Source organism: Mustela nivalis, assembly GCF_964662115.1.
Source record: "Mustela nivalis genome assembly, chromosome: 11".
Taxonomy (NCBI): domain Eukaryota; kingdom Metazoa; phylum Chordata; class Mammalia; order Carnivora; family Mustelidae; genus Mustela; species Mustela nivalis.
The window spans coordinates 100,195,120-100,212,126 of record NC_139030.1 but is presented as its reverse complement, the minus strand read 5'-3'; the positions used below and the strand labels follow the sequence as shown (position 1 = coordinate 100,212,126).

The window sequence follows — 17,007 nt, the reverse complement described above, 5'->3', positions numbered from 1 at the left end:
GGAGAAGCAGGCTCCTGCTGAGCGAGGAGTCCGATGTGGGGACTCCATCCCAGGACGCTGGGATCATGACCTGAGCCGAAGGCAGCAGCTTAACCAACTGAGCCACCCAGGCGCCCCTGGCCTACTTTTTTGGGGTAATATTCAGAAAGAAGAGAGATTGGAGAGTGTTGCTGTGTTGTACTGAGCAAAACTTAGAAAGATAGATCAAGATTTTTTTTTTATCATGTTTACTGAGACTCATATACAGAAATTTCCATTTTGTGCTTATTTCATAGACTTCAGTAAATATTAGACTGCTTTTCATTTTTATATTCAGTATCCATTGTTTCCTTTAAATGAGATCTTATGCTGATATGGGCAATGAGTAGGCTCAGCTTTATTTAAAATACTCCATAGCACTTAAGATAAAATCTAAAACCCTTACCAAGGCCTAACATCTCTAAATCATCTAGCCTCTATTTACCTCTCCAGTCTCCTCTCTGAACTCCTCTCCCCTTTACTGACACTGGTCTTCTTTTGGTTCCTCAAGCACACAGAGCCTTTTCCTTCCTTAGTCTCTGCACACCTATTTCTTGTTTGGAATTCTCTTTCCATGGATGACTCTTTCTTCTCTTTTTGGTCTCATCTAAAGTGTCACCTTTTCAGAAAGTGCTTTCCACCCAGCTTAGCTAGATCTCCATTGTTGTTGTTGTTGTTCATGGAACCCTATGGTTTCCTTTGTAGAGCTTTTGCAGGTGGTCATTTCTTCACATGTGTGCTTATGTGTATGTGCACACATGCCTCTTTTGCTCATTGTCTGTCTCCTGCAGATTTAAATCCAAGAAGACAATGAGCTTGTGGGTTTGTTCATTGCTGTAGAGCCAGTGTCTCATAGTGCTCTGCACAGAGAAGGCTGCCAATGACTATTCGTTGAGTGAACAAACAAGCTCTTATAGAGCTTAACATTGACAAGAAAATACAGATACTGAAGGTAATGTGTTATGCTGACTACAACAGGGAAGTGTGGTGTTCCTATGAACTTGAGGAAGCTAATTTAAGGGATACCTGGGTGGTTTAGTCGGTTCAGCATCTACCTTTGGCTCAGGTCATGATCCCAGGGCCCTGGGATCAAGTTCCGCATTGGGCTCCCTGCTCAGCTGGAAGTCTGCTTCTCCCTCTGCCCCTCTCCCCACCCATGCTCTCTCTCTCCCCCTCAAAAATAAACAATTTAAAAAAAAATCTTTAAAAAAAAAAAAGGAAGCTAATTTAAGTGGGGGAGCAAAACAATCCAAGCTTTCCTGATCTAGGAACAGATCAGGAATTGGACTAGTAATGAGAGTGAGGAGTGTTCTAGGCAAAGGAAATAATGTGTGAAGGCCTCAGGACAAGCGTATGAAGTATTTGGGGGAAACCAGAGAAGACAGTATGTCTGGAGCCTATAGAGGAAGAGGTGGGCCCATGGAATGTGTGGTAAGCCTTAGGACTGGAAGCTTTGTCCCAAGAGAAATGGAAAGCTTCAGATAGTAGAGCAAGGTAATGAAGTTGGTAGTTTTCAAAGACTACTACTCTAGATGTGTGGGGAATGGATTACAGGTGAGGAACAGGGAGCCTGGAGAAGTAGGCTGGGGCAAGGATGATCTTGGGCGACTGGCTAGGCGAGTGTGAGAGGAAGACCAGAGAAGACAGAGGCATGGCTGGAGGCTGTGGTGAGTTTGGAGAAGAGTGGTGGATTCACAAAATATTTAGGAGCTAGGGTAGTTAAGATATGGTGAGTCATTGGACTTGCCATAATGGACCGTGAGAGCCACAGTGACTTCCCTGCTTTTGTTTTAGACTGCTGAGTAGATAGTGGCACCAGTTATTTAGGTGAGGGAAAGCTGGAGGAGGAGCCAGTTGTTGTATGTGATGAGTGGAGGGAAGATGACGATCCACCTGTGGACAGGGTTTGAGGCACCTGTGAGGGACGCAAGGTGAGATGTCCAGCAGGTGGTTAAATAGATGGCAGTGTGAGGGTCAGTCAGTGGAATTCTGCATACAAATGGGCCATCGGTCTAGGGAGTGAGTGGAGTCAAAGGCTTGGGATAGAGTCCTGAGGTCGCTTACCATTTAAGGGTCAGAGAGGGAAGAAGCCGGGAAAAATGACCAAGGAGTAGAGAGGTGAGAATAACACCAGAATGTGTGAAGCTATGGAAAGCCTTCATGAAATGTTCTTAGACAGGGACACCTGGGTGGCTCAGTCAGTTAAGCATCTGCCTTGGGTCATAATGCTCCGATCCTGGGATCGAGTCCTGCAGCAGACTCCTTGCTCTGCGGAGAGCCTGCTTCTCCCTCTGCCTGTGCTCTCTCTCTCCCTCTGACAAATAAATAAATGAATAAAATCTTAAAAAAAAAAAAAAGAAATGGTCATAGACAAAAGTCTCTATGAAGCAGCAGTCAGATTTTGAGGAAGAACATCACTCAGCAATTTAAATTCTGGTAATTCTGCTCTTTCATTAGGAAATTGTATACAGTAGTCCCCTCTTATCCAAGGGAGATACATTCTAAGACCCACAGGGGATGACTACAATTGCAGATACTACCAAACTTTACGTACACCATGCTTTTTCCTATACACACATACTTATGATAAAGTTTAATTTATAAATTAGGCAGAGTAAGGGATAAATGATAACTCACAACAAAATAGAAAAACATCCTGCAGTAAAAGTTACATGAATGTGGTCTCTCTCAAAATATACTTACTCACACTTCTTGGGATGATGTGAAATGAAAAGCCTACAAGAGGAGATGAAGTGACATGTCCTAGGCATTGCGACGTAGTTAGGCTAATAGTGACCTCTAAGTATTTGTCAGAAGTGGGATCATCTGCTTTCAGACTGAGGTGGACTGTTGGTAACTGAAACCATGAAAAGCAAAAACATGGATAAGCGGGGCTATTGTACCAGCATTTCTTGGGGAAGAGAATACCTCCTCAAATCCCATCTTAAAAATGACTATTTTCTTTTCATATTAGTATCTTACCCTTCAGTATTTGTTTATAATGCATAAACTTATTTTTTTTTGTATTATTGCAATTACAATGGATACATTTTAGTTTTTCCATTTTGGAGTGAAAAGAATTTATGACTTTGTAATTATCATTTTAGTGGCTGTATACTGTTCTGTTAGATAACATTTTAGAGAGTTACAAAAGGCTAAGTATGACTTCACTAAAACTAAAGAAGAAAAAGAAAACTACAGGAAGATAAATTCTTTCTCAAAATCCACCCTCCTTTACCAAAACAAGATCCCCTTATTTAATTTTAATTTTTTTTTAAGTAGGTGCCACACCCTGTATGGAGCCCAACACACCAGGCGGTCTAACATGGGGCTCAAACTCATGACCCTTAGATCAGGAGTTGGCTAATTAGCCAACTGTGCCACACAGGTACCCTAAAAAGATCATTTTAAAGAGTTAAGAAAACACAGAAGCAAATGAGCCTGTCAGTAATGTTGTCTTCTGGAGTTTAAATACAGATAAACCAATTTCAATATGACACTTTTTCAACTTCATACATAAGTTGAATGATATAAGAACAGGGTTAAACCGGAGGGAGACATGTTTATTCTGTTGATCCTTGAAATACAATGACTTATTTTATTAACTGGGAAACTGAAGACCAGTATGCTACCTTGATGTACATTGTTCTGAATCTTCAACAACAGATAATAAAGTCAAGGGCAAAAGTAAATGATGCTTTTATGCATTGACATTAAATCTTAAAAACAAGGGCACTTGGCTGTCAGTAAAGTACACAATTTTTTTTTTTAATTTATCTGACAGAGAGAGAGAGAGCACAAGCAGGGGGAGGGGCAGAGGAAGAGGGAGAAGCAGACTCCCCACCAAGCAGGGAGCCCAATGTGGGGCTCTATCCCAGGATGCTAGGATCACTATCCAAGATGAAGGCAGACACCCAACTGACTGAGCCTCCCAGGAACCTGGAGTATGCAATCTTGATCTCAAGGTTGTGAGTTCAGGGCCACATTGGGCATGGGTCCTACTTTAAAAAAAAAAAAAAATATATATATATATATATATATATATATATACACACACACATATATTTTTTAAAGATTTTATTTATTTATTTGAAAGACAGAGATCACAAGTAGGCAGAAAGGCAGGCAGAGAGAAAGAGACAGGGGAGGAAGTAGGTTCCCTACTGAGCAGAGAGCCCAATGCGGGTCTTGATCCCAAGTTTGGTGACATCAGGAGTAATTACATCTGAAATAATGTAACATTATGTATCAACTATACTCCAAATTTTTTATTTAAAAAGAAAAATAAACACACTGAGGATGGAGGGATTGATTAAAAGGGCAAGCAAAAATATAATAATCTTGAACTCATCAGGAAAAGAAAAATTGACCAGGAAACCCCAAATATGAGGGCTGCTGAACTCCCTCAGTTTAATTCAGTTAAGTTTGTATTGAGCTCCTGCTTTGTGCAGGACAAAAGTGTCAGATACAGTGTCCATGACATCTTTATTTAAAGGTTTATTTTATCTCTTATTCATTTTTTTTTAAGATTTTATTTGTTTATTTGACAGAGTGAGAGAGATCACAAGTAGGCAAAGGCAGGCAGGGGGTGGGGTGAAGCAGGCTCCCCACTGAGCAGAGAGCCCGATGTGGGGTTCGATGTGGGGTTCGATGTGGGGCTCGATCCCAGGACCCTGAGACCATGACCTGAGCCAAAGGCAGAGGCTTAACCCACTGAGCCACCCAGGTGCCCCTCTTATTCATTGTTTTAAGATGGGACTTCACTATCTGTGTGGATCTTGGCGGCAGTTTACTGTGTGTCCTGTCTCATGAGCACCTGTTTCTGTCTTACCACAGGTTGTTGGGAACCACAGTGATACAAGATCTTTTCCGAGCACCAGCCCGCTTAAGGCAGGTTCATGGGTCAAGGGCTTGGGGTCCTTTTTGTGATAAGGGGAGAGAGGAGGAACGGGTGATAAGGAGAGAGGTCGGCCTCTGAATCCCAGGGAGGCTCTGGAGTTACTGAGTATCTTCTATACACTATATTCTCATTTAACCCTTGGTTAGTGATCACAATTATATGAAGGAGATGGTTCTGCATTTTACAGATAAGGAAACTGGCTAGTGATCCATCTGTCTAAGGTTATGGAGTAAGTGGTGGGTCTGGGATCTTCGAAGGCTTTCCTCCACAGTGCACAGTGTCCCAGTAGAATTTCAAGTCCAGAGTGAATCCTGTGCCCTTCACTTTCACATTTTTACAAGACGAAGTCTGTCTAGAATGTACATCTAATAACCTAGTAAAAGAGGTCATGGGCAGGCAATTTGTAACCTGAGAAGTCAAGTCAGTAGGTAGTGTTGGGTCTGACTTTCCTTTTTTGGGGGCGTGGGGGTCTTGATAAGGAGCTCCTAAGATTATTTTAGACTAGTGTTATTGCGTGTCTCCCTAAGTTTCTGCCCATACTACAAACACGTTTCCTTCATCATACAAAAATATGAATTTATAGGAGCGCCGTTCTGTCCGAAATAACAATGTAGCAAATAAATCCCTTTGCAAACTATGGCACTTCACAAACTGGTAAGGTAAGCACACATCTTTCCAAAGTCTCGCGGAACTGGGAAGTAGCTGATTAAAATAAATTCTTGATGGCTGGAGATACAGGAAGGGGGCGACAGGGCTTGGTAACTGGACTTCGTAGCCACCATCTAAAACCACATTCTAACCAGCAGTTCTCATCTTTCTGAGATCTGCCTCTTTTAAACAAACAAAAAGGGGTCGAGGTGTAAAATGCCAATAAAATCAATGAAATCTCTCCTCTGGGCTCTGTCCAAACGTTGACGGAATTAGGACAGAACAAAAAGGGATGCACTTCCACACCCTCTGAGCTCTAAAACCGAGGTAGGAAATTAGTTATGCGGAAAAGACAGCCTTGGGACCGCTCTGCGTCGGGACATTCCCTTTGGCAATATTCCAGAGTCCGAGTCCCCAGGGCTCCCCCCAGTGGGAAGGGAAAGGCGCGCGTGGCCAGGCGCGCGTACGCGTACCTTCACGTGTACACACACATACACACGCGCGCGCGCGCGCACACATTACACATACACACGGCCTGCTTCCTCCGCTCCCCTTCCCCCGGGGGGCGGGGTCTCTTTCTCTTTAAAGAGCAGACGGTCTCGGCGCAAACCCAGGCTCTCTAAGGCCCCGGGGGCCCGAGACCCGAGCTGCTAGCAGCCAATGGGCGCGGTGCAGCGGCTCGAGCGCGGCTGACGCTCCACCAATGGGCGTTCGCGGGGGGCGGGGGCAGCGGAGGAGACACTATTGTTGATGAGCAGGAGCGGCGGCGGCGGCGGTGGCGGCGGCTGCACCACCTCGTTGCTGCCGGCCGCGGCCCGGGCGCCCCCTGCTCCCCGGATTCCGGCTTCGTCACCCCGTCGCGGGGACCTTCCCTCCGGCCTCGAGAATCCAACCCCTGCAACCCAACAACAACAATCGTCCCCCCCTCCCCCGTCTCGCCCAGTCACCGGGAAGGGGGGGGACCATGTCCCAGCGGGTGAGGCGCAATGGGTCCCCCACGCCGGCCGGCTCCCTCGGGGGCGGTGCGGTCGCCACGGCCGGGGGAGCCGGGAGCCGCCTGCAACCCATGAGGGCGACGGTTCCGTTCCAGCTGAAGCAGCAGCAGCAACATGGCAGCCCCACGCGGAGCAACGGCGGCGGCGGCGGCAACAACGGCGGCTGCTGTGGTGGCGCCTCAGGCCCCTCGGGCGGCGGCAGCGGCGGCGGCGGGGGCCCGCGCACCGCCTCGCGCAGCACGAGCCCCACGCGCGGCGGCGGGAATGCGGCCGCGCGCACTAGCCCCACAGTGGCCACGCAGACGGGCGCGTCCGCGACGTCCACGCGAGGCACCAGCCCCACGCGCGGCACCGCGCCCGGGGCTCGCGGGAGCCCCCCACGGCCACCGCCCCCGCCGCCGCTGCTGGGCACCGTGTCGTCGCCTTGCTCGTCGCCCACCCACCTGTGGACTGGCGAGGTGAGCGCGGCCCCACCCCCAGCCCGCGTCCGGCACCGCAGAAGGTCCCCGGAGCAGAGCCGTAGTTCCCCGGAGAGGAGGAGCCCAAGCGCCCCGGTTTGCAAAGCAGGTACGTGCTGGGGACCGCGCGGCGAGGGGAAGGCGGCGGGAAGGGGTCCTGGGCGCGCGCTGCTTTCGCGCGGGGACTGCGGCGCTACCGCGGAGCGGGGCGGCCGGGGGCGGGGCTGGGGGCGGGGCCCGGGTGGTGCGGGGCCGCCTTCCCGGGGCGAGCCCGGCGCGGTCTGCACCGCTCCCTGTCCGTCTGGTTCCCGGCTCTGCCGACCTTGCGCGGGTCCGGGATGGTGCAGGTGGGGCCGCTAACCCCGTGGCTGCGCTGAGACGCGTTAATGATAAACCTGGGCTTCTGGCCGCCGACGGGTTACTGCTCGCCCTCCCTTGGGGGTGAGGCTGGGAGTGGTTTGTCACTTGGGTTAGGTGATAATGGTCACTGTTAGTATAGCACATGTCTGTGCGAAGTATTTCTCTTTCGCAAAACAGTTTCAGATTGTAAAGCTCGAATTCATTAGCATAGCAGATTTGGACCCCTGAAGACGGGAGGCTGGGAGCGTTGTGGGCATTTCCTAAGACCTGATAAGTGGGTAGCAAGGAACAAGTTAAGGAATATTCCTTTGGAAGGATTATGGGCTTTATCGTAGAGGCCGGGTGTATCTCTGAAATACTGATACTGTTTAGATGTAAAACCATTTATTTGTTTTATTTAAAAAATAAAAAAGCCACCGTTTGTCTTCCTTGTTATTATTTTAGGGACCAAAAAACCCTGTTGTCTTTCTGTGTACTTGGGAGCTTTCTTGGAAAAGGTTCTGAATGGAGCTGATTGGTTCCGCTGGCGTCATTCATGAAGAGTAACTAAAAAAGAAATTCAAACTGTGAAAGTGGAGAAATACTTGTCATCTGATTACCTCCGTTTTAGAATCTGCTGGGAAAAAAAAAAAAAAGAAATGGGTGGTTTTTAGCTTATGCAGTTATATTATAGACATGTAGCTTTGTTTTTCCCATGCCAAGAGAATGTCTTAAGTATCTTTGAGGCAAAATTACTGGAAATTTCAGGAATTTTAGTAGTACAGTACTTCCCAACCAAATAAAAGAGATTATGAAGTGGTTTCAAGGCTCCCTTCAAAAATGCAGGGAGCAGGGTAAATCTTTCTTATTGTTATTTTATCAAAGAGTTTAGACAGTGGATACGTTTTTCAGAGGGAGTGCCCGGGAAAGTGATCAGTAGTGTTTCCTAATTAGAAAAAGACTGTTTTAAACTGTTTGAAAATGCAGGTTTTTTCAACGTCAATTGTTAGAAGTACTAGAATCTTCCTCCCCCTCAAATAATAGTTATCACTTTACTGAGCTCCTGCTGTATGGTGATTTACCTACAAGACCTCATTTTAACTCTCAGGGTAGGTTTCAGAGATTAAGTAACAAGTGGTAAAGTTGATACTTGAGTTCTGCTGGGTGATACTCCAAAACCAAGTTTTTTACATCAAGAGGGTAGCTTCATGTTGTGTAAGATAGAACCTGGGTATATATAACACAACAAAATTACACGTGCCTAGGTTTTGAAGCATCTCTTAGGTGTACCTGGTGAACACGATTACTTCAGTTTGCCTTCAGCCGGCATAGTATGGAAAGTGGAAGGGAAGAAGGAGGTGGTGACCCCAGTCTGATAACAAAATGTGGCTACCCGCTCAGCTGTGTGCCCCTTGAAGCAGAGCAGCAACCTGAGGAGAGCCTGGTTAAATTAAGTATTGGCAAAGAGTGGAGGAAGGTGTTCTTTTTTTCTGCTCTTTAGGACTCTTCTGGAATCTCAGTCTCCTCATGTACTCCCTCTTCATGTTTCCCAAAGCTCCCTTGTCCCAGATCTGTCATTCCATTCATGCTGTAAAATTAACCCCACTCAGAAGCTTCCCGTCTCCCCACCAAAACCAAAAAACACAAGCCAGAAAATAAAAACTTCCTCTTCTAGCGCAGCACGCTGAATTAACTAGATGTGAAAGGAGTAGTGTCTGTCATTAAGTTACACTGAAGTGAATGTCTGATAGCTTCCTTCCCAGGAATGCCTTGTTTCACTCTAGTGGGTTTTTATGCAGAGTACAACTTTCAGATTTCAAGTCTGCATAACACAAACTAGATAATTTGCTGTTTTCTTCAGACTCAATCTGAAAGGAGAGAAGAGGGAAAAAGAATCTTTTTAATCGCCGAGACTCCCTTTTTTATTAAAGGAGACTTATCGGGGCGCCTAGGTGGCTCAGTGGGTTAAAGCCTCTGCCTTCGGCTCAGGTCATGATCTCAGAGTCCTGGGATTGAGCCCCGCATCGGGCTCTCTGCTCAGCAGGGAGCCTGCTTCCCCCTCTCTCTCTCTGCCTGCCTCTCTGCCTACTTGTAATCTCTGCCTGTCAAATAAATAAATAAGTAAAATCTTAAAAAAAAGAAAAAAAGTAAAGGAGAATTATCACCAGTTTCCAGCCTCAGTGAAATGTACAAATCCTTACAGGTAGTGGGAAAGGGACTATAGTTTTATAAACCTCATATGACTCAAATTCCAGGGACCATCTAGTTAAGGCTCCAACTTCAAGGTGTCTCTGATGCCCTGACCTTTTAGGGAATCCAGTATCTGAAAACCTCTGAGTTGAAGGTGTCAGAGTCTTTAGAGGGGCATCCCCATTCTTCCACATTCCTGCCCGGCTGCTTTATTCTTCTCCCAGCGTTAAAGATAATCATTTATTAATCCAGAACTTTCTTCTCTTGACTACTATAAAGTAATCCAAGTACCTATTCCTGACATATTTTAAACTTCTCACCTTCAGTGCCTGCCATCTCCATGGCAAACTGGTTTGCCAGTAGGAACTGAGAAATGCTTAGAGAGGGTAACTAGGCAACAGTGTGAACTACAGATAAAATGAGGAAGAAGGTGAGGTTTGTTTTTGTGCTTTCCCTCCTTTTATCTTAATAAAATGTCAAATAGGCACATTACAAGTGGAGAGGTGGCATATTAGAATAGGCTTTGGATAGACAGTCTGGGTTTAATATCTGTTTTCCACAACTTAGAAGCCATATGATATGGGGAAGTGAATAACATTCTAACCCTTGACTTTCTTATCTGTAAAATAGGTGATGATGGAGGATATCTACTTCATATGGTGGTAAGGATTAAATGAAAGGAAATTGAAAAATACTCAGCACAGTACCTAGGTATAAAAGTTAGATATTGTGTATCCTATTAGTTTTGCTTCTAGTTTTAGCGGATGTAACATAAAGTTGCCAGTGTAGGCTTAGTTTTCATGGTCGTATGCAATTTCAGATTGGAGAGAATATTGCCTGTGAGCCTCCAGAACTGTAGTTCAAGTGTGGTCTGTGCTTCATCTGTATCAGAATTACTTAGGGTCCTTGCTGCAAATGCAGACTTTGAAAGTCCCCCACCGCAGGCTCCTGTGATTTTTGTTATGGGCCAAATTAGAAAAGCAGGCCCTAGAAGCCCCAAAGGAAAATAGTTTGAAAACTCATTGCAGAGAAGAACACTAGTGCAGTGTGTAAAAATTATTTTTTCAGTGTGGCTGATATGTACATAGCAATATGTGTTTTTACTAATTTTCTGCTTACTTGTATACATTACATTATGTATGAATTTGGTAGTTTATTGGGGTAAGGGTAGTTTACTGGGGCAAGAGCAGCAACAAGAGATGGACTTCTTGGACTAATAATCAGGAGATCGGTTGGCAGGATTTCATATCTGTGGCATCTTAGACTTCTGCTTTCTAGTACTTTGTGAAATATGCAGCTTTAGGAATTCAGTGTTTCTCTAACTTTTGGAGGATCGATGCTAACTTCATACTGTCACAGGAATCCTTTTGGTTTGTTATGTCTGTATTTTACAGTTTGAAGATGAGGCAAAGTGGAACCTTACTATTCAACATCTTGGCTAGCAGAATTTACATTTGATTCAGTTCTGTAAGGGCGCCTGGGTCACTCAGTCGGTTAAATGTCTGCCTTCAGCTCAGGTCATGATCGCAGGGTTGAGATTGAGCCCTATGTTGGGCTCCGCTCTGGGCGTGGAGCCTGCTTAAGATTCTTTCTCTCCCTTTCCCTCTGCTCCTCCCCACCCTCCTGTCTCTTAAAAAAAGGGAGGGGGGAGGATACTAGTAGTGTTTAGAGTAGAGGATTGTTAGAAGGATAAAATCCTTTTAAAATCTGTGTGGTTCTAGAAATCTCTCAATATTGGCTGTTTTCATTTCATCTTTATCATCCTCATCATCCAAAGGTTTAGACATTTGGGGTAATTTGTTAGTGGTAGTAGTATTTACTTTTTTTTTTTTTTTTTTTTTTTTAGTGTTTACCTTCTTAAGGTGTGTAGCATTTATAATTACTTAGGATGAGTAGAACATGAATTTGAGACGGGAGAGACTATAGGATAGTAACTAAGGCATCGAGCATGCGAATTTAAGTGCTAAAGAAGTGGGAATGGCAGGGATAAAAGAGGGTGAGGAGACTTTGATTTGGTAACCTGTTGGACAGAGGGATTGAGAAAGAGGCAGTTGAGGATAATTGGTTGGTTGATGGTACTAATTGTGATAATACAGGAGGGAGTCCACGCTTGTGAAAAGAAAATGAACAAAGTGTAGTTTAAATGTTTAGTTTTTTTTCTCAGGAAATCCAGGCAAATGCCTAGATTGTGGCAAATACGGTTTTAGAACTCAGGAGTGCAGTTTGAATTGGGGCAAAAAGTTGGGACTCATTGATTTCTGTTCAGTAAACAGTCATTTAACATGTACTTCGGGCTAGGCATTTGCATGTGGGCAGTGCTTGAAATGATGAGAATGGGTCCGATGATGGGAGGAGGCTCAGGATAGAACTCTGGGAGAAAACAAGCATTTTAAGGGTAGAAAGAAAAGCCAGTGAGGAGCATGAGAATGGGAGGAGAAATGGTAGAATAGTGTTGAGAAAGCCAAAAGAAAGATTGGATTTCAAGGAGGGGATGATAAAGATTTTTCAAATTCTGTGAAGAGAACAAGTAGGGTGGCCCTGGAGAATAGGCTTTTGAATTTGATGATTCAGATGATCATCAGTGGATGGCTGAGAGAAGGTAGTTTGTGGGGGACAGAAATTGGATTAAAGTGGTAGGTGAGGGTTATTAAGTAAGGGTAATGAGGGGAGCCTGGGTGGCTCAGTGGGTTAGAGCCTCAGGTCATGATCCCAGGATTCTCTGCTTGGTGGGGGTCCTGCTTCCCCCTCTCTTTGCCTGCCTCTCTGCCTACTTGTGATCTCTGTCTGTCAAATAAATGAATAAAATATTTAAAAGAAAAGAAGTAAGGGTAATGATTAAAAATTACTCTTAAGGAGTACAAATTTCTCTTATGTCACTGAAAGGAAGGAAAGTGACAAAACAGGATGAAGAGTTGAGCTAAGGTTCATTTGTTTGTTTATAGAGTGGGGAAATTTTATGCATGTTTTTTAGGTGTGGGGAAAGGATTCAGGGGAGAATGAGACTGCTAGTGTAAGAGAAAATGAAAATAGTAGATGGACCAAGGTCATGGATAATGTGAGTGGCAGTGGGATCTAGCCCACCCAGTTTGAAAATCTCAGACATGACTAAGGACACTTCTTTCTCTGAGAATAAGAAGGTGGTGAGGGTGGGTTAAAATGACAACTTGAGCAAGAGAAGGGAAGGAAGCAGTAGAAGGGAAGGAAGTTGAGAAAGTCAGCTACTTGTGTGTCCAAACTCCTTGAAGAAAAGAAAATGGCATAATTGTCGAATACTATATTTTTAAATTTAAATTTTGTTTTTATCAAAGTACATTTATATAATTAAAAATATCAAATAGCACTGGGGTCCCTGGCTGGCTCAGTCGGTAGAGCATGTGATTTTTGATCTTGGGGTTGTGAGTTCAAGCCCCATATTGGGTGTAGAGATTACTTAAGCCTTAAAAAAAAAAAAATCAAATAACACTGAACTTACAATCAAATAAGATGTTTTCTGGTCACATCTCTCTCTACTCCTACCTCCTGCCCTTAGAGACCGTCCATTTCAACTCTTAGTACTCTTTGTTTCTGGGGAAACTTTTTAAATCACTTCTCCTTTCTGTTGTCTGTTGTATCTTTTTGGAACTCCTGCTATGTGGGACCCCTTGGATTGAACTACTACTACTTTTCTTATTTCTGTCCTAGTTTATCTTTTTCTTCTTTTTTTCTAGTGGCTTTATTTTATCTTCTGTCCTTTAAATTGATTTTTAAATCTTGGTCATCATATTTTCGTTTTTCAAGAGAATTTACCTTGATGTGTGATTGTCAGGGTCTACTAAAAATGTTTATACAAGGTGTAAATACCCTCACAGTTGCCCTCTGCATTATCTTCAGAGTTCTTTTTGTCTTGAACTTTTCTTCTGTCATGTTGAAAAGTAGTTTTCTATTAATATTTAAATAAGACCCGAAAACGCTGATTAGGTGTTCTGTCTGGCTAGGTCAGGATGGTGGGCTGGGGGATCTTACAAGAGAATGATGACAAAAGAACTCTCTAGTGTAGCTTTTTTTCCTGCCAGGTTTCCCAGGGAAGGGTTCTACAGTATCATGCCTGAGGTTAAGTCCAGGGTCTGCCTAGTTAATCTCACTAAAGCAGTTTTCCCCAGTCTTTTTGCTTGGGGGATAATTTCTGTTGCTCAAGGAACTCCTGCTTTGATGGTCACTAAGCTGAGATATAATGGTATGGTGGTAATTAATACACTGAGTACAGACTGATCTCTCTGTGGATCTATTTGACCAACGTATTATAAGTTTATTCATTTTGTATAATTTTCCCCGCTACCTTTTCTTGGGGAAAAACAGTTTAGCTCACCTTTCTTGAGATCAGTCTTCCTTCTTTTCTCTTTCTCACCCCTCTTTCTTCACTCCTTCCATTCTTTCCTCTCTTTTCTCCTCTCTCCCCTCATCTTTCCCTCCCCTCTCCCCCTCTCTTTCAAGCTCCATGCCCGCCATGGGGCTCGGACTCATGACCCAAAAATCGAGAGTTGTGTGCTCCACTGACTGAGCCAGCCAGGCACCTCAATCTCTTTCCCTTTCATAGATTTTTTAAAATCCCTAATACATTTTGCTTAAATGGCTTAAACCAAATGGGATTCAATTTTTCTAAAGGTAAAGTTAGTAGTGAAGTTAGTAAAGTTGGTTTTTACAATATGAAAATTTATTGACAAAGGTATATAATAAAGCTATGGAAACCATAACCCAAGATAATATGAAAAAACCAGCCTGAGACACAATTTATATAATAGTTTGAAATAATTCTTTCCAAGTAATGCGATCTGTCTCAAATATAAGTTATGCAGAATTGTACACATCTTTTTGTTCCTTGATCTCTTTTTTATACACTAAAAGTGATGTTTCAGAAATAAAAACAAAATTTATCTCTTTAAGGCAATACATGTACAGTTTTGCTGTACAAATCCTCAATTCTGGGTTGAACTTGAAGTGAGCACACCCACATTTCATTTTCAAATGAAATGAAACATTTCTGTCCTTGCTCTTGATGCTTGTTAAGCAAGAAAAAGTTTGTTTATTCATATAAGAAGTTGAAAATGCAGCAAATTATTCATTGCTTTACTGTGAGTGGCAAGGCACTTTTATTTGCACTGAAATCTAGAATTTCTGTTGGACAGTTCAGGAAGTTTTGGGTTGAGTTAAAATCAGATTGCAGCTAATTTATCACTTAATATGTCTGCTTTCAAAACTTGGTTGAAACATCTTTTCTGATGTCTTTTTTCCTGTCTGTTGTCCTTGGGGGCTATACCTTTCTATTCCTTCTGTATTATAGGAGTATAATAGAAGAGTTTTCTGTTAAAGGCTTGCATATAGTTTAGGTGAAATTACCTATAGTTTATTCCCAGAAAACCTACATGAAATTTTTAGTTGACCATTCTTCTTTATGAGCTAGTGTAAAATTCTTCTGGGAGTAAACTTAAGTATTTTGGGGGGATTCTTGCTCTTAAAGAGCTGATTTTGTAGTTTTATGTTACAGTCTACCTACCAGCATATTTTTTTTTTTTTTTAAGATTTTATTCATTTATTTGAAAGACGGAGATCACAAGTAGGCAGAGAGGCAGGCAGAGAGAGAGAGAGAGGGAAGCAGGCTTCCTGCGGAGCAGGGAGCCCGATGCGGGGCTCGATCCCAGGACCCTGAGATCATGACCCGAGCCAAAGGCAGCAGCCCAAACCACTGAGCCACCCAGGCGCCCCATACCTACCAGCATATTTTCCTTCCCCCGCTTTCCTTTCTTTCTCTGCAGATAATATGTGCACGTGGTGAAAAAAATTGTAAATGGTAAAAGAAAATAGTCTTCTCCAGACTTGTCTTTAAGTTCATTATTTTCAGAGAAATTCAGTTAGCTGTTTCTTGTATTATTCCAGAGTTATTCTGTGGCATATACAAGTATGAATATGTGTGCCTGTGTTTACAGGGTTATTTACCATTCATTATTTCATCAGGCTTTTAAAAAAATGTATTTATTTTTAAAGATTTTATTTATTTGAGAGAGAAAGATCACAAGTAGGCAGAGAGGCAGGCAGGGGTACGGGGGAAGCAGGCCCCCGCTGAGCAGAGAGCCCCATGTGGGGCTCGATCCCAGGACCCTGGGATCATGACCTGAGCCGAAGGCAGAGGCTTTAACCCACTGAGCCACCCAAGTGCCCCAGATGCACTTTTTTTGAACATTTAGATCATTTCCAGTTCTTCTGCTGTTCAGTGGCACATTATGTTAAATATTCTTATTTATACTTCTTTGTGTACTTAAGAGTTTATCTGTAGGATGAATGCTTAGAAATGAAATATCTTGGCCGGAGATACACATTTTTCTTTCTTTTGTCAAGGATATGTCAGGACTTGGTATCAGTTCATACTTGACTTCCAGGAGCCTGTTTTTTCCCCCCTGTCTCCCCTTGGATTACTATTTTTTTTTAGATTGCATTTTATCTCCACTATTAGTTATTAGTTATATCTCATCTTACTGGTTTTTTTTTTAAGATTTTTTAAAAAAATTTATTTATTTAACAGACAGAGATCACAAGTAGGCAGAGAAGCAGGCAGAGAGAGAGGAGGAAGCCGACTCCCAGCTGAGCAGAGAGCCCGATGCGGGCCTCGATCCCAGGACCCTGGGATCATGACCTGAGCCGAAGGCAGAGGCTTTATTTAACCCACTGAACCATGCAGGCACCCTCATCTTACTGTTTTGTTAGGGGTTGCGCTCGAGCAGGACTGTCCAAGAGAACTTCTACAGTGATGGCTATGTTCTGTATCTGTGTTGTCTAATATTTCATGTTATAATTTTCTGTTCATACACTTCCATTTCCTGCCTCCTATATATTTTGCTTCTCTGTTATAAATCCTATAATACATTGTTACTGTTTTTACTTTAGATGAATATCTTTTATAAGCAATTAAAAATAAGAAAAAATCTTTTATATTTACTCATTTTTACGTCTTCAGTACTCTCAAATTGTGTGAAAAAGTGGTTGTAGTGTGAATGAAAAAGGGCTTATTTGAAAAGCAAATAATTGATAGGACTTGTTAACTGATTACATTTGAGGGATGAGGGAAATGAGAGAGCATAATGAAGGCTGAGATTTTTGTCCTAATTGGGTGATTAAGTTAATAATGTTAATGACAACTGGTTTCATAAATGCTGCTATATTCTACAGGCGTACAGAGTAGATCGTACACTTTTGGAGCATGGTGCATTGACACTTTTAATAATAACATGGACATTTTGGAAGATAAAAAATTTTTTTACACTTCTAATTTAGCATTCTTTTTTTTTTTTTAAGATTTTATTTATTTACTTGAGAGACAGAGATCACAATTAGGCAGAGAGGTAGGCAGAGAGAGAGAGAGAGAGGAAGATGCTGAGCGGAGAGCCCGATGTGGGGCTTGATCCCAGGATTTTTTAACCCACTGAGCTAC

General features: G+C 43.2%; 1 protein-coding gene across 1 annotated transcript in view; it reads left to right on the top strand.

Annotated features, from left to right (window-relative positions):
- Nucleotides 1-5,206: 5,206 nt before the first annotated feature.
- The window catches only part of FAM117B (family with sequence similarity 117 member B), a 72,773-nt gene continuing 60,972 nt past the window's right edge, over nt 5,207-17,007 (top strand). The window contains exon 1 of the mRNA XM_082688870.1: nt 5,207-7,128. Within this exon, the coding sequence (XP_082544996.1) occupies nt 6,531-7,128 (598 nt within the window). The 5' untranslated portion in view covers nt 5,207-6,530. The remainder of the gene's footprint in view (nt 7,129-17,007) is intronic.